The 18,920-nt window shown below is 42.0% G+C and overlaps 1 protein-coding gene across 1 annotated transcript in view; it reads left to right on the top strand.

Moving 5' to 3' along the window:
* Window positions 1-14,548: 14,548 nt before the first annotated feature.
* LOC126161437 (dehydrogenase/reductase SDR family member 11-like) overlaps window positions 14,549-18,920 on the top strand; it is a 71,424-nt gene continuing 67,052 nt past the window's right edge. The window contains exon 1 of the mRNA XM_049917238.1: window positions 14,549-14,701. Within this exon, the coding sequence (XP_049773195.1) occupies window positions 14,570-14,701 (132 nt within the window). The 5' untranslated portion in view covers window positions 14,549-14,569. The remainder of the gene's footprint in view (window positions 14,702-18,920) is intronic.

The following is an 18,920-nucleotide window of genomic DNA, read 5'->3' as shown; positions in this document are numbered from 1 at the left end:
CTTACTTCAAAATTTGTTTCTTTCACACCGTTACGTAAAGCCACTGGACGGTAGTGATGGGGAGCTCGTGAATGAGTCGTTCAAATGAACGCTTCACTCCTGTGAAGTGTGAACTAACCACTCAATTTCAATGAACTGGTACTTCAAACTCTTCACAGATGGCACACTCCACACTTTTTTCTAGTTCACTCACTCTCTTCCCCTCTCCCTCACCCACGTCACTCATTCTCCCTTCACTTCAGTCCTCCCTGTGCTGCCTGTCGACGAATAGCGCGGTGTTTGTGGGGAACGATAGGTTCTGGAGTGGCGGGTTGATGTGAGGGGCAAGGAGAAGACAGCGTCAGCTGCTACCTGCAGTGCTGACATCATTACCCGTGACTATTTGTGCAGTTAAACTTCGCGTCTACGGGTAGCCTACCGTTGGCAGCGCTTGAAGACAAATGAATATTAAAGATGGAAACGAAGAGGCTATCTGTGTGATCACGCACAGCCAACATGAAAATAAAAGGTTTGTTAATAACACTGAAAGAGGGATTTTACCTGAAATCGTACCAATGACTACACGTGACAGTTTACGTTTTGAATCTAGTGGGTTATTATTGTCAACAAAATAAAATCTACAGGAAAACTTCTGAATAATTACTTAACGTAGGTATATAGACTTTGTGACAGTGTTAAACATACTCATTCTATTTTGGATTAAATTTTAAATTGGACCGCATTTCGTTGGTAGCCCTATTTTTCAGTCCATGAATACAACAAATAATGTTTCATTTAGCAGATAAAGACTTTTTTGGACGCTTCACGAGAAAATGTCGAGCAAGATTTAATGTAGTACCTTCTTTATACGTGACAGCCTTCTCTGTTTATCTTTCCTTTGTCCCCTTCGACCATGCTCTATTTAAGATAACTCAGACGCTGTAAGAGCGTAAAACGTTGCGTGCACGTTACTCCATAGTTCCGCGATCTGTTGGTAAATTTGTGAAGTATTACGAAGCTTTATTGTACGAGCGAGGCGAAGCGAGCGTAGCAGCGGCTGAGCGGCGGACTGGGCAACTTCGCTAGGCTTCCGTACTTCACGAATGAACTACTTCATTTGAACGCTTCACGGCAAAGAGTGAAATGAATGAAGTAGTTCACGGGAATGAACGAGTCCGACCCACCTCTACTGAACGGTCTGTATCCAACGCCTTTGTTAAAAATTTCTTACGTGAAGTTGGACACGTCAGTAAAGTCATTTCAGATAATGGACCGCAATTCAGATCTGCTGTTTGGTCACGCATGCTTCGGAACCATAAAATCAAACCTGTTTTTATTTCATGGTACTCACCACATTGTAACCCGTCTGATCGGATTATGAAAGAAATCAATAAGCTTTGCAGACTTTATTGTCACAGAAAGCATCAGCATTGGCACAGATATTTACACTTATTTCAAAATGTGCTGAAAGAAATGCCTCATGATTCCACTGCTTTACCACCTACTCTTGTACTGAAGAATGAAGAACCACCGAACAGAATCAGAGAGCTTATACCATTCCCGAATACACATAAACTTCGACACAAAGACATAATTGATTTGGCTCTTAAAAATATAAAATCTGCAGCAGACAAAAGGAGAAAATTACACGGTAAAGCAAATGCAAAGAAATTATATATTTGTCAGAAAGTTCTCATTAAAGCTCATTCATTGTCACATAAGAAGAAACACTTGAGTCACAAATTCTTTCTAGTTTACAATGGACCTTACAGAATCCGACGTATACCACATGATAATTGCGTTGAAGTTGAAACTCTGCGTACTAGGAAGAGTAAAGGTTTACACCACATTTCACATGTAAAACCGTTTATTGAAAGATAATCTGCTTTTTAACTTTGTCTTTGCCATAAAACGTTTCAATTCACGTTACTAGTATGCTTTAGAAACTGTTACCATGCAACAATGTTTAAAGTTAAACATCCAGTCAAGAACCAAGAGAACTTATTCAAACAGAAATTACGAATGCATTGTTATTGCGACCAGATGACACAGTGGTTAGTTTATGTGACAGCTGCACGATTATATCACGACGCTACTGATGAGTGACAATTTACAATGTTGCTTTTGCGGTGTATGTGTTTTATATCTGCACAGTTTTTCTGAATTCTTCTGGAAAGTAAAACATGTTTAATAGTAACTTTTGTGGTACAGCTACAATGAGACAGCCTTTACCGTAGCACAACAATATGTTACAGCACAGTAATTTCTTAATCAGAACAATAAGCGTAATAAGTAAGATATCTATACGCAAAGCATATCAATTTTGTTTATCATGAGGTCAGTACATTGACTTCTGCAGAACTTAGCTTTTGGAGGACGATAACTACGACACTTCCACAAAGATTATCTTACAACAAGATGCACAGTTTAGCGCTACAGGACACGTATTTGAGTGATTAATTTTGTACTTAAAACATTTATTTTTAAAGATTTTTGAATTACAAAGAAAGTTTTCCATGATACATTTCATTCCATTGCTGTAATCTGTAACACCTGAGGGTATAATTACAATAAACCTCAGGGGGGTACACGCCTACTTTGTGTACCATATGTTTGGCAAGCACAAGGAGCCCTAGCTAATATGGTATTTGCTTATACAATTTAACACATCGGTACCATATTTCTCTAACACATAAATTACACAGCTATCTGATCATTTAACAGAGAAACAAACATATTTTTACTACGTCAGTGACACATGTTTACGCAATTACAGAGTTGGATTACTTCACACTTACGAAATTGTATTTTGTCTGTACTTTGTGCTCTGTTAATATTTTTTTTGGAACCATTGTGATACTATGAGAGCTTTGAATGATGTATTTGGTATGTGATCATGATTTTTAAAGTACGTTCGAGGTAGATGACGCTATTGAAATGAGCAGATAATTTTTTTTAGGTTTTGAAATTATTGGAGTAAGCTACGACGTTTTTGAGATTTGACTGAGGTGTTATGATGTTATTACTACGATGACTATGTGTATTATGCTGTTGCGGTAAGTTTATGATCCATAAGCTGATGCTATATGAGTTATTTGATTATGCTATGTATCTGTTATGATGAAATATTGAAGAAGTGTCAACGAATAAGGTAAGGAATAATGAGTAGTGGTTAGGGACTCTGGTTTGTGAAAAAGGTTGTTGGAAACCAAGAATCGTACTTTAAGAGTTATGAAATGTGTGTAAATGCGTGAATGTATCACAATGCCGGCGAAAATTTTTGGACACTGTTATATTCATAAGATTTTGTTTCTACACATTTGCAACGCAAATTCTTGACCTGTGAAATATTTTTATATGAGACTGTCACTGTAGCGGAAACTGCTGTCGTAAATATTTCCGTAAGAAAGTTGAGTGACCACCTGCACGTAATGTGTTTTGGGTGCCCAGCTGAGAGGTAGTCGTCTGACAAAAGAATGCCATTAGGTGAAAAAAAAGGAAGGCCATTATCCTCGCCATTGACATTCCTTTAGAGAAAACATTGCAAATGCGACACCCTCATTACTTGGAAAGATACTTACATCTGCACACCTGATTATGACAAGCGTCTTTCTACGAGAGTTGAAAGAATTTCTACTAACTTATGAAATGTCACATGACTACTGAACGATATTTTTATGCTTTGGTTTGCGTAATTACTTATTTCATTTAATATCTGGTTTCCAGCTGTGTTGCAGCATTAGTTTTATAAAATAAACTTAGATGCATTTGCTAATGTGAACACTTTCTGTCAACAGATCTATTAAATAATTATTTTATGATCCACATTCTTCTAAAAAGGAGCTTTTGGAATGGAAGGAACAATAAGAAGGGACTAATAACAGTAACTGCATATATAATTTTCTTTTCGAGTACTTGGTAATTTTTTGTAGAATTAGTTTTTGTGGTGCACCACTTTAATTACATAGACATTAAGATGTGAATATACATTTCCCTTGTCTGCATTTTTGTCTTTAGTGTAATATTTTTTCTGCTTGAGCTATGTCATGTTTAGATATAAGTTTTGTTATTTGGTGCTGCTGTTTGCCAGGCATAATGTTACAGAATTTGACTTTGTATTACGCTGTTAAGCCAGTTTTACTACGGATTTAGTTTTCTTGTTTGCTGCACAGTGCCTTATATTAGTTGTAATATTGCATTTGCTTTGCCAATTTGAATTTTTTTGTCATTGATGTTTGTGTTAATTGTTTTGTGCTGCTGCATTGCCTCGTCCCTTAGTTTAGCATCTGAGCTCAGTAGATTTAAGTTAGCTTAAGAGGGGGTAGACTATATAAGAGAATGAGTTGCGATGAATTGGAAGAAATGCATTGAGAAGTTATACGAAAAAAGTACAGAAAACAGGTTTAGGTAGGATTTTCTTGGAAATAAATGATGAGGTAAGAAATGTGTGAACATATAAATACAGAAAGCATGCTTAGACAGAATTTTTTTGGTGGAAACAAAGGATGAAATAAGAGGAAAGATATATGGAATGAAGTTTTGGGATGAACTGCAGTACCAAATGTTACACTGAAAACGAACCCTGTCCTTTCCTTTTGTGTTATCCCACTATGTGTTTGTGTACCCTTGTGTATTTGTTTTCTTCCTGTCTCTGTGTAGTTTCATAGAATTTTTTCTTCTTTTAATATTAAGCTACATTCACTATGATGAGGAATACTGTTATCCTCAAATATAATTGGCATTAATAATATGTTATTTACCTTGTAAAGATGCTTAGACATTATTTATTCTGTTTTGTTTTAATGCTCATGTGTAATGTTGATGTTTCGACAGTTATTCTGATCTTTTATGTATGTACTCATGTCATAATTCCTGTAACACTGATGTATATGTTATTTCGATTCTTTTGTAAAGCTTGTACTACAAATGTTATCTGTATTGTTATGTTCTTTAATGATGTATTTTGTACCTTTGTAATTGTATTCTCATGTTATAATATTGTAATTGACACCAGTTCATCAAATTAAGTAACTTGTAAGTTACATTTCACTGCACACTTTTCTGTTGGTCATAGTAATGCACAATATGTGAGAAGTAGGGACTGTTAGTGTTTGCACGTGTGTTAATAATTCAGCAAGGGACTGGATAACAGCATTGCTGGTTCTAAGGACAATTCCAAAAACTTCGGGAGTGTACAAGTGGTGGTTATGGACTTGCTATCTTCTCTGCAAGACTCTTCGAAGGTGATTGTGCACCTGCACAGTCGCAACATATGGCTGCTGGCCGTCTCTACAAGGACTACAGTGGGTCTGCACCTGTGATGACTCACCAACACCAATACTCTCTACCAGGACTGCAGTGGGTCTGCTCTGTGATGACCTAGCTACCAATATTCTTCAAAAGTTCGAATGACTCATTTGTGGATTTGCTCTGTTGTGGCCCATTACCTGTCAGCATGTCAAGAGTCAGCACTGTCTTTCCGTTGGAAGGACAACACTACTTCTTCAAGACTGCATGGAAATCCACTACTTCTGTGTGCATTCTCTTTTACTAATGAGACTTTGTGAAAAACAAAAACTGTAATTACTATTATGATGAATGATCAGGACTATCTTTATGGACTGTGAGAAAATTTTAGCTTTTGACCAACATTGTATTAATAAGTGTGTGCATTTGATATCTTTCTTACTGTAATTATGAAAAAATATTTCAAATCTGTATTGGCCACTGCCCAAAAAAAAATTTGTAAAATTTTTTGTGGGGAGCGTGGGGGCTATGTAAGTAGGCTGTTTATATTTTCTTATTGGCAACGTTACGTAGCGCTCTATATGAAAATCACTGGCTGTGCTGTGTGCAGTCTGTGGCTAGTTTGCATTGTTGTCTGCCATTGTAGTGTTGGGCAGCGGCAGCTGGATGTGAACAGCGCGTAGCGTTGCGCAGTTAGAGGTGAGCTGCCAGCAGTGGTGGATGTGAGGAGAGAGATGGCGGAGTTTTGAAATTACATATATTATGACTTGTGATGATATTAACGTAAATACATTGTTTGTTCTCTATTAATATCTTTCATTTGCTAACTATCCCTATCAGTAGTTAGTGCCTTCTGTAGTTTGAATCTTTTATTTAGCTGGCAATAGTGGCGCTCGCTGTATTGCAGTAGTTCGAGTAATGAAGATTTTTGTGAGGTAAGTTATTTGTGAAAGGTATAGTATAATGTTAGTCAGGGCCATTCTTTTGTAGGGATTTTTGAAAGTCAGATTGCGTTGCACTAAAAATATTGTGTGTCAGGTTAAGCACAGTCGTGTATAATTGTTCAAAGGGGACGTTTCATACACTTATCAAGCCACTCTCGGAAGTTGGCTTCCACTCTCCCCAACATTGCTCTGTCAATTTGAACGACTTCCTCACGAATTGCTTCCTTCAGTTCTTCAACTGTACTTGGTTTATGCTTGTATACACGTGACTTGAGGTAACCCCACAAAAAAGTGCTCGCACGTGGAAATTTGTGGTAAGGACTATGGTCTATGGGACCAAACTGGTGAGGTCATCGGTCCCTAGTCTTACGCACTACTTAATCTAACTTATGCTAAGGACAACACACAGGCCCATGCCCGAGGGAGGACTCGGACCTCCGGCGGGGGGAGCTGCGCGAACCGCGACAAGACAGTCGCACATGGACAGGTCTGCGAAACGAGGAGGCCAACTAATATCACCAAACCGGGAAATGAGGCGACCACGAAAAACAGTCTGAATATCTGCCACTGAAAATCTTGCTGCGTGAGCTGGGGGCCCATCCTGCTGAAACCAAACTCGCCGGATAGAAATACGTTTTCTTCTTAGTCGAGGTAGGAAGAATTCAGTGATCATCTGTCTACAACGTTCCGAGGTTACAGTTACAGTGTTCCCGCTATCGTCCTGGAAAAAATGTGGACCAATAATATCTGTACCGGTTACAATGCACCCAACTGTCACCTTGGGACTATGTGACGGTCTCCTATGTATTAGTTTCTGATTTTCACTCGCCCGATAACGGGAGTTCTGCTGACTTACATTACGTTCAAATGAAAATGAGGTTCTTCACTCATAAACGAAATAATATTGTTATTTTGCTCAAGTATGACCTCCATTTGGGGTGCACTCAGCCTCGTGATGCCAACTGAGGAGCTACTCGACCGATTAGTAGCGGCTCCGGTCAAAGAAAACCATCGTAACGACCGGGAGAGCGGTGTGCTGATCACACGCCCCTCCTATCCGCATCCTCAGCTGAGGATGACACGGCAGTCGGACGGTCCCGATGGGCCACTTGAGGCCTGAAGACGGAGTGCTGTGGAGTGCATGGCCTCTATTTCACAAGCAAAACTGATCTGCTATACACAATCTCTAGGGTTCAATTGTTGCACCACGACTATCTTGTAGGAATGAAATCCTATATCAGTATGCAAAATACGCCTTACTGAAAGAGTACTGAGGCTCAGCACAGCAGAATGTGTTCTAGCAGATCCACGAGGACTAAGGAATATGGCTTAACGAACTGTTTCAACCTTTTCTGCCGTGCGTGCTGAACTATGAGCCCCTGACGGTTTTCTGTTCATCACTGTTCCTCGTAAACGAAATGATTTGGCCCAACGTAAAATGGTGTTACGAGTGAGAGCACTATCATGTCTCGCGAGATTGAAATGGCAACGAAACTCACGCTGAACTGCAACGATAGACTCATTATTATGCACAAACCTATCGTAAGCAAACACACGATGTTCCACAGTCGATGGCTCCATGACCTCGACTAAAGAAAATGGCATGAGTTACCAAACACACGTAATATAAAGAAGCGGTCCAGCCGCAGTTACTTAGTGCCATTCATACGAAGCTGGGGCAGCTCGCTAGTGCAATATAAATACTGATAACGGTAACTAGTTACTTTTGAAATATTTGCTCGATCCCATAAACTAGTTCTTGAACACTTTAAACCTCGTTTTGAGTGGGGAGCGCAGAAGTTACAAATGTAGCGCGATGCTGGTGCTGAGTCGACAGCAAACCAATGCCAACGACAACTGAGTTTACATGCCGATATCATTAGCAGCAAATAAAGAGAGAGAGAGGGAGTATATGAGGGCACTGAATGCATAACACAGTGTATAAAGAGAGATGACAACCTAATGATGATAGGGCATTGGAACACTGATAGGAGGGGTATTGAGAAAATGATACAGGAGTAGAAGCATTAAAAGAGGAGTAAGGTTATTAAGTTCTGCAATAAATTTCTGACAGTGATTGCGAAGACACAGTTCAAAATTCGGAAGAGAAGGAGGGGTGTTTGGAAAAGGCCTGGAGACACGGAATGAAGCCAGCTGGATTACATCATGGTGATACAGAGATTCCTAAATCAGGGACTGGATTGAAAGAAAACCTAGGAGAAGATAAAGACTCAGTGCGCTATTTATTAATAAAGAAAAGTAGGCTGACATTAAAGACTATGGTCTGGAAAAATCACCCTGAAGAGAAGCATAATACCGAAGCACGGTGAGGTGGTTTTGATGCCCTCTGAGGCTGTAGATACTGCAGTAATGAATTCAACAATAGGCTTTTAAACTGAAGAAGAATGGACATCTCTTAAAAGGGCAATCAAACAAGTGGAGCAGACAAATGAAGATACAAGGAAAGTAACTACAAAGAAAACTTGGGTGACAGAATACAAAAAGGGTCAGAAAAAGACGGGGATCCAACAGTATAAAAGTCACTTACGAATGAAATAAACAGGAAATGCTGGGGAGCTACAGCAAAACGATTGCAGGAAAAATGTTAAGCTATAGAAAAAGAAATAGTATTGGAAAGCCGGACGCAATGTATGGGAAAATCAAAACAAAACTTCTGTAAAAGTACAAACAAAGGAGTCAATATTAAGAAAGCCGGACGACTGCCGCTGGTAAACACAAAGGAAAGAGCGAAGTAGGTGAAAAGAAGAGATTGTAGGTGGAAGAACTGTCTGCTGACATTGTAGAAGAAGAAATGAGAACAGATTTGTAAGATATGCGAGACCCATTATTACAGTCGGCGTATGAAACAGCAGTGGAGAACTTGCCATCTAATAAGTGAGAATGAATAGGTAACATTCTACTGGATTTTCTAAAGTCATCGGTGGAAGTGGCAACCAAACAACTATTGCAGATGGTGTGTATAATTTGTAAGACTGGAGACGTACCATCAAACTTTCGGAAAAATGTCATCCACATAATTCGGAAGACAGAAAGCGCAGATAAATAAGAGAATTATTGTACAATCAGCTTATCAGCTCATGCATTCAAGTTTTTCACAAGAATAATACAAGTATAGAATAGAAAACCGAGTAGCTCTTAGATTACCAACAGTTTGGCTTTAGGAAAGTTGTAAGCTCTAGTGAGGTAGTTCGGACTAGAGGTGAAATGGATAGCTATTTGGTTGGATAGCGGATACTGGATATCTAGCTATCCAATAAGCCTCATTTTACAGTTATCCTGTGTGAATGTATAGAAGGCGCGTCTCTCATTTAAATACATAATGTACCTTCTATACACGCAAACAGTTTATGATAAGCACTTGAAAATGGCGCATGGTCGAAATCAGCTGATCGTGTGAAGTAAAAGACTGGTCGCGCTGGAAAGCGGAATTGTCATTTAATAAGTTTGAGGGTGTGGTACGCAATATGAAGAAACGCGTTGTAACGTTGTTTTATTATTTACTGACATTTGGATCGAGATAATTAATCTAAAAAAAGAGTTTGATAAGGTGGTGAAGCGAGAGCGTTTGTTACGGTTCTGAAATCAAATGGTTCAATGAAATCATTCGATGACGACACATCTGCTGACTTCCGAGAATAACATACTCGATATCCAGTAATCCCAGTTAATTACTCAAGTATCTGTCCCTCCGTCATATCTCCGCGTACTTGGCCTTTGCTGGTGGATCGATGAGGACTTACACAACACACAGAACGCATTTAAATTTAGATTACACGACTCTTCGTGAATATCATTGGCCTGCTGACGAACATTATTTTGGAGATTGTTGATGGTGTGCTCTTCAGTCTGAAGACTGGTCAGAACAGCTCTCCAAGCTCGTCTGTCCTGTGCAAGCACTTTCATCTCTGCATAACTACTGCAACCTTTACCCACTTGAACCTGTTTTTTTAGCCAAGCCTTGAACATCATCTAGAATGGTCCCTCCTCCCTTCCCCCTCCCGAAGTCACTATATTGCCGAAGTGACTACTGCTTGATTCCTCGTGTCTCTTCTTGCAGTGATCTGTGCATAACGCCATTTCCTTCCCAGTTTGATTCAGTACCTTCTCATCAGTCACCCTGTCTACCCATCTAACCTTCAGTTTTCTTCTGTGGATCATACACTCCTGGAAATTGAAATAAGAACACCGTGAATTCATTGTTCCAGGAAGGGGAAACTTTATTGACACATTCCTGGGGTCAGATACATCACATGATCACACTGACAGAACCACAGGCACATAGACACAGGCAACAGAGCATGCACAATGTCGGCACTAGTACAGTGTATATCCACCTTTCGCAGCAATGCAGGCTGCTATTCTCCCATGGAGACGATCGTAGAGATGCTGGATGTAGTCTTGTGGAACGGCTTGCCATGCCATTTCCACCTGGCGCCTCAGTTGGACCAGCGTTCGTGCTGGACGTGCAGACCGCGTGAGACGACGCTTCATCCAGTCCCAAACATGCTCAATGGGGGACAGATCCGGAGATCTTGCTGGCCAGGGTAGTTGACTTACACCTTCTAGAGCACGTTGGGTGGCACGGGATACATGCGGACGTGCATTGTCCTGTTGGAACAGCAAGTTCCCTTGCCGGTCTAGGAATGGTAGAACGATGTGTTCGATGACGGTTTGGATGTACCGTGCACTATTCAGTGTCCCCTCGACGATCACCAGTGGTGTACGGCCAGTGTAGGAGATCGCTCCCCACACCATGATGCCGGGTGTTGGCCCTGTGTGCCTCGGTCGTATGCAGTCCTGATTGTGGCGCTCACCTGCACGGCGCCAAACACGCATACGACCATCATTGGCACCAAGGCAGAAGCGACTCTCATCGCTGAAGACGACACGTCTCCATTCGTCCCTCCATTCACGCCTGTCGCGACACCACTGGAGGCTGGCTGCACGATGTTGGGGCGTGAGCGGAAGACGGCCTAACGGTGTGCGGGACCGTAGCCCAGCTTCATGGAGACGGTTGCGAATGGTCCTCGCCGATACCCCAGGAGCAACAGTGTCCCTAATTTGCTGGGAAGTGGCGGTGCGGTCCCCTACGGCACTGCATAGGATCCTACGGTCTTGGCGTGCATCCGTGCGTCGCTGCGGTCCGGTCCCAGGTCGACGGGCACGTGCACCTTCCGCCGACCACTGGCGACAACATCGATGTACTGTGGAGACCTCACGCCCCACGTGTTGAGCAATTCGGCGGTACGTCCACCCGGCCTCCCGCATGCCCACTATACGCCCTCGCTCAAAGTCCGTCAACTGCACATACGGTTCACGTCCACGCTGTCGCGGCATGCTACCAGTGTTAAAGACTGCGATGGAGCTCCGTATGCCACGGCAAACCGGCTGACACTGACGGCGGCGGTGCACAAATGCTGCGCAGCTAGCGCCATTCGACGGCCAACACCGCGGTTCCTGGTGTGTCCGCTGTGCCGTGCGTGTGATCATTGCTTGTACAGCCCTCTCGCAGTGTCCGGAGCAAGTATAGTGGGTCTGACACACCGGTGTCAATGTGTTCTTTTTTCCATTTCCAGGAGTGTATTTTAAAATATTCTGTTTTCCTCTTATGTGTGTTATTTGTTGTCTTATAATGTGCATACATATTAGGTTGCTACATAAGTTCGTAGCGTTTAATAAAAACAACAGATACACCTAACAGAGACTTTAGTCATCAATAGCCGGCCGGTGTGGCCGAGCGGTTCTAGGCGCTACATTCTGGAACCACGCGACGGCTACGGTCGCAGGTTCGAATCCTGCCTCGGGCATGGATGTGTGTGATGTCCTTAGGTTAGTTAGGTTTAAGTAGCTCTACGTTCTAGGGGACTGATGACCTCAGATGTTAAGTCCCATAGTGCTCAGAGCCATTTGAACCAATAGTTTCTGAGATTAGCCTTCACATACGGACAGAAAGTCATGGAAAAAACTTTGATTTATAATACAGAGTATCCCAGGAGAATCTGTTCATCTTTGCTACTGTTAAAGATATAACTTCTACTGAACAAGTGCTCATAGCTCTTAAGGTATGCTTTTTGGAGCCCACGTTTACCAACAATTTTTTACATTTTTGGTCTATATTAGCTCCTATCAAACTATGGAAAGCAAAGAATTTGAAGTAGAATCGATTTATTTCACAGTATAGAAGATGAAGAAGTGGTCACAGTATTTAAGGTATGCATTTTTGAGTCCATATTTACTAGACATTTTTGCTTCGGATGATCGTTCCTGCCCTCAGTAGTGATCATTACTGCAGGGACATTCTACATGTATAGTTAGGTATAGATACTGGCGAAGCTTCGCTGTTCTATAGAGTTGCAGAGGCTGTTAACCGCTTTTGCAGCCAGTTACTGCCTCCTCTCTAGCTGACTAGATCGTAGCTCCCATCATTGCCAGGAGGTGTCGTTCCAAAGGCCAATTAAGTACGGAAAAGATAACAGTATAACAATACATATGTTACACGCTCATCATTACTATAAATAATCAATTAAATACAAAAATCTTTCTTGCGGATCACCCTGTCTATTAGTGGAGACCGTATCAAAATCACTAGAGTAGCTGTTGAGACAGAAAAATGCGGTAGGGGATTTTAATTTACAATATATATAGGTGAGAGGCACTACGCAGGAATCCCCCAACCGTACTAAGCCTCCAGAAATGTCTCAGTTTACCTGATGAGTCCGAAGGCTGTAGTATAAGGGGCGTACAGAATAACTGGCCGGCCGGAGTGGCCGTGCGGTTCTGGGCGCTGCAGTCTGGAGCCGAGCGACCGCTACGGTCGCAGGTTCGAATCCTGCCTCGGGCATGGATGTGTGTGATGTCCTTAGGTTAGTTAGGTTTAATTAGTTCTAAGTTCTAGGCGACTGATGACCTCAGAAGTTAAGTCGCATAGTGCTCAGAACCATTTGAACCATTTTTTTGAATAACTGGCCACGCTTTCCCAGCAGAGTTTTGCGATAATTAAGCCAGTCCGTCCTTGAACTGACTTAGTGGGCCGTCGCATAGAAATTCTTCCTGCCTGTTACGTAGAGATGCCCTCGTAGTTTTATGTCCCCCTGCAGAGCCGTAGCAGCACCGTCGGATTCTGAAAGTGAAGTACTGCTGTCTATGTTTTACGTAATGAAGCGGGAAGAAATTTTTGTTGTCCAAATAATTTTTACAGTGGATGCCATTATGGCGCGTTTATTTAAGAAACACCGCAAAATTAACTTGTTCACACTGATTGTAAACTAACAATTAACGGTATGAGAACACTGTCTACCCCATGATTAGAACGAAAGGTATCCTATCGATGTCTGCCACCTATGATGTACAGTCTGTAACTTGAGTGTACGATCGGTATAGTACTTATAAAATAGTATATTTTCGTTTATGCCAAAGTTATTCATGTAGTTGTTAATATCAACGTTTCCTGGTATTGAAAAATTACTCCGCGCGACCGCTACGGTCGCAGGTTCGAATCCTACCTCGGGCATGGATGTGTGTGATGACCTTAGATTAGTTAGGTTTAAGTAGTTCTAAGTTCTAGGGGACTGATGTCCTCAGAAGTTAAGTCCCATAGTACTCAGAACCATTTGAACCATTTTTTTGTAAAATTACTGGAAGACTGTATTTGTGACCTGAAGACTCTTCCTAATGTCTGACTGTCAAATAGCAACCTTTGCTATCAAATATTTATTAATAACAGTTACTTGATTCGCGCCAGAAGAAACGTACTTCCCCTACACATCTCTTTCCTGACTTCACGAGCGATTTCTGCGTCGGCACCTCATCCCACTGGCTCTGAAAGCGCCAGACAGCCAGATGGCTAGCCAGCGTGCGAACCTACCACTCACTCCTTGCTCCGTACATACTGCAGTGCTCATACATTCACTTCACGTTTGTGAAACAGCAAAACTGGAAATAAAGTAAAATGCTCTCTTATCTGCAAATAAGGTGTAGCTTACGACTAGTTTTGGAATCACCCGCATATCTTCCTCCTTTCTCTCCCATCTTAATTGTCACGCGATTCGATTCCTGTCGCATACTGATACACATGATATTCTATTCAGCATTGGGTACGGATGTCCAGTTCAAGTACGAGCAACGGCGTCGACAGTATACGAACACCTTATCTGTAGATACGCGGTATAGCCTCTCGAGTACCGACTGCGTTATCAAAAATGGGTTGCACTGACGCCCGATAACTCATCGGCCGCAGCTGCGCCGTGTTGCACAGATACGAGGCAACCTTCCCGCGGCGTATGTCCTGGCGGACGCCGCTGCACCTCGCCCAGTACGCGGCGTTCCGCCGAGCCGTACGGACACGACGAGACTAGCGTGTACACGTCACGGACACGGCCATGGACAGGTACAGGGGGCGCGTTGCCGTGGTGACAGGAGCCAGCCAGGGAGTGGGCGCCGCCGTGGCGCGGCAGCTGCTGCGGCAGGGCCTCAGCGTCGTGGGACTCGCCAGGAGGCCGGACAAGGTCAAGGTGAGTCCGGGCTCCGCCAGCACACTGTCCTTGCCCCAGCGTCCGCTAGTGAGTGCTAATCAAATGGATCAAGTGAGTTTACAGGAGGCCGCTGTGCCCCGCGGAAGGAACCGACGATATTATAAGTTGAATTCTTTTTAGAGATGGGGGATCCGCTCTTGAACTAATTCATAGAGTTCAATCTTTCAAAGGAGTGAACAATCAGTGATTCAGAAAACAAGAACGGTAGCTCCAAACGTTTCCCACGGCAGAGAGAGAGAGAGAGAGAGAGAGAGAGACAGAGCATATCAGCAGCGCCTCTGCTGGTCAGAGCACAGTGCACGCCACACAACACAGCCAGCGCCGGCCTCTGCCCTGCTTCTACCTTGGCTGCCTGCATTGTGCAGTGCCCCATTGGATTTTGTGTTTCACATATGCCGTGCCGTCTCTGTGCGTCGTCTGCCGCTTGCAGTGTCTGGCGCAGCTTAACTTCGCATCGCACTCTGTCGGCGATCGTTTCAGTCGCACGTCCTGCCCTCTGAGCAGATGATGCGAGCAACAGGACAGAGAGCCACCTAGCGGATAACATAGGAACTACTTGCAACAACCTGCTCGCAAGGGAACGGACGATTTGTCTCGGAGCGGGTGAGTTCACCGCTCCCCCCCACCCTCGGAACTCGCCCGCTCAACGCTCACCCCACCGTCTCGACTCTAGCCAGAGCGTTGAGCAAAGCGACTCAGGTGTCACTCTGGTCTCTGCGGTCTCAGCTCACGCAGTAATACAGCTCGCGGCTCGACCTGCTCGACTCAGCGCCTCTGCATCGGAGTTCGTCCCTACTGGATATTGTTCTTCGTAGTAATACCGCTATGTATATTACATTATTATGTTATGTATACATCAATTGTTTTTATTTTATTTTTATTTGTTTAAACTGATTAGATTTAATTACGAGCGAACCGATAAACGTATCGCAAAATGTGATACACCAATATTTTTCTTGTTTTATTCTGCGTCAGGCTATATGCAGCACTTTCGTTTTACAGTCAAATTTATATTTTTTTTTCTTATTCTGGTACGGATTTTGCGATTTTAGGCGTCTTCGGAAGGAAACGTTCACTTTAAAAATATATGGCTTGCGATGTATTTGTATGAGGTTAATGAAATTTTAATACATTGTAGCCACATATATTGTTAATGTAAATCTCAAGTTACAACATTTTCCGATCACCCAGAAAACCACAATAGTGCAAAATAAATCAATAATCAAAAACTTTGTCATATCGTGGAAATTTCAATAAACAATACAAAATTCTTACTCATTATCTGTGTTACTTCAAAATAGGATCAAATAAGATCAAAATACAGGTATAGTACTGGAATAAACCAAGTTTAAAGGGCAATGTGCCTTCCATTTATTTTCTATTGTAAATGAGTGGTGAGTCATGAGAAAGAGCTAATTCATTTCAGGGAGCGAACAGTTCTGATCCAATCTCTGAAAAGAACAGTTTTGCCCAACTCTAATTCTTTTATCTTGGCGGCTCGCGCATGCCTGCCCAGACGCGGGAGATTGCTGCGTTGCCAGTTGCACACGACGCACGCGCCACGAGAAGCAGCGCCATAGTATAGCATAGTTCGCAAACTTACGTTTAGGGGGGAGTGCGCAGTACGTGAAGTAAAGCCACCACGGCCGCATTAACCCTTTCGCTGCTACAGAGACGTGCTCCCCGCATTCCGCGCTGTGCGCGATTTTGTCACTGCACTGCTCGCCTGTGCAGACACATGGTGTTCCCACTGCTTTGACACTCTTATCATTCGATTCCACTAAAACTATTTGGCCCAAAAATTAGATTTTTACACACCTTCTTGACTGATACCTTCCCCCCATAAATGACTTAATTTTGTTTCGATGTTCAACGCAGTTATTATGCAGCATTAAATATAGTTAACCATTGCACGAAATTTTGAAGAGTTTGCAGAGGTAAAAGTTCATAGAGTATACTTTCCGTATGGTCGTTTTTAGTTGCCACAATGTTGAGAATGAAATGTGGACAAGATACCTAAATTTCATATAAAATTTACTGTATAACAATATCTCATTTAATTTAAGTACCACATAGGTGTCGTATGTAATATTGAGAAATATTCCATCTTTCGCGACTGTAACAAAAGTTTTATTTACACCAGGCACGTCTGGCTTTATTTTAAAGCACTTCAATCAATCAAAAGGCAGTACACAAAATACATTAAACAAAACTGTGGACTTACAAAAACCTTAGGACTTGACTATAACGTCTATCAGTGAAGTCCTCTGAGCTATGTCAAATATAATTTTTGTGTGTGCACACACAAACAACATTTATTTGCTAAAACACCGATCAGCCAACACAAACGTTGAATATTGTGTTACCGCAGCACAAAACTACGAAAGGTGACTTGGCAATGGAGGAGACAAAATACTGTCCACTGAAGATGCTTCAAAAGAGAGATACGCGTTTGGTCTAAATAAGTCGCTTATTACAGTTGCAGAAGAGGAATATATTTCAATACCATTGCTAAAACTGCGACTGTGGAACAAAAACAAGAAAGAGAACATGAGTACCATTGTGTATGTGCCATACCTTTCATTGATTGAAGTGCTTTAAAATAAAGCCAAACGCGCCCGGTGTAAATAAAACTTTTATTACAGTCGCGAAAGACGGAATATTTCTCAATATTACATACGACACCTATGTGGTACTTATATTACATGAGATGATGTTATACAGTAAATTTTATATGAAATTTAGGTATCTTGTCCACATTTCATTCTCAACACTGTGGCAACTAAAATCGACCATACGGAAAGTATACGCTATGGACTTTTACTTCTGCAAACTCTTCAAAATTTCGTGCAATGGTTTACTACATTTAATGCTGCATAATAAGACATCGAAACAAAATTAAGTCATTTATGGGGAAAAGGTATCAGTCAAGAAGACGTGTAAAAATCAAATTTTTGGGCCAAATAGTTTTTGTGAAATCGAATGATAAGTGTGTCAAAGCAGTGGGAACACCATGTGTCTGCACAGGCGAGCAGTGCAGTGATGACAAAACCGCGCACGGCGCGGAATGCGGGGAGCACGTGTCTGCAACAGCGAAAGGGTTAATGAAGAGACAAAGCACTAGAGATTTCGAAAAATTGAATTCAAACGAATAAAATTCGTTAAGCGTGGCACTTCAATATTGTTTTTAAATAAAGAAAATATTATGCACCTCACAAGGATTGATCTCATAACCTTTCACGTAGAAACGGAACACTTTCACCGTTACGCTAACGCAGCTGATATATATCAGTTACTCCTTGAGAAGTATAACAAGTCACGCAAAATACTGACAAACAAAAACCATATATTACCAGCCCCTGATCTACGATAATTCCGAACCGTGTCAAAAACTAGTAGTGGCGCCCCCCCCCCCCCCCCCCCCCCGTCCCCCGCGCTCCAACTCGAGCGTTTGAGATAGTCAAAAATTTTAAAAAATCGATTTTTCAAAAATATTTTCATCTTGTAACTCAACTCTATCTAAGGAGTACGATATACAGGGTATATCATAATTAATAGCATAAACGCATACAGATGAAGCTACACAATACTAGAAGCATAAAAGTCTCAGTAAACATAGGGTCGAAAATGCATACATTAAGAGCTACGAGCAATTTTTCATCTTCTATACTGTGAAGTGTTGTGTACATAGTTCCGCGTAGTCAGCGCATACACAACTTTCCCACTAGAGCGCGCCACGCTAAGCACAGCAGTGCAGGCGCAGCGCTCGTCCGTCTCCGCACTATGAATATTCACGCTTCGTCGAAGTACAATAGGAAATAAACAATTACCGCTGTTCTTTATTGTGAAAAAGCAGTTCGTGAGATTGATACGAACACCTTTCCTTGCTATCGCCTGAATTAGGAGTCTTATTGCTTGTTTTGTTTAATTAATTAATAGAATATGAAGCAGTTGGTATAAAGAATGCTTTTTCCAAACTTTCTATAAAAGAAAGTCTGCTATCAAGACATTGCTTTTGTTCTATTACATTATTTATGACTGAACGTTTCTAAAACTGAAGACACTCGTCCATGCTCTGCACTGCAGTCGAGATCTGGCAACGTCGTTCTCTGTTCATTGGCTAACTGTGTTTTGTGACGTCAGATGCGCAGAACGAACCTAAACTCGGCCGCCAACATAAATGACGCGCACTTTAGGA

This window comes from Schistocerca cancellata, chromosome 2 (genome assembly GCF_023864275.1).
Source record: "Schistocerca cancellata isolate TAMUIC-IGC-003103 chromosome 2, iqSchCanc2.1, whole genome shotgun sequence".
Classification (NCBI taxonomy): Eukaryota; Metazoa; Arthropoda; class Insecta; order Orthoptera; family Acrididae; genus Schistocerca; species Schistocerca cancellata.
Note: the sequence above shows the minus strand (reverse complement) of the source record. Positions and strands in the feature narration are given on the sequence as shown.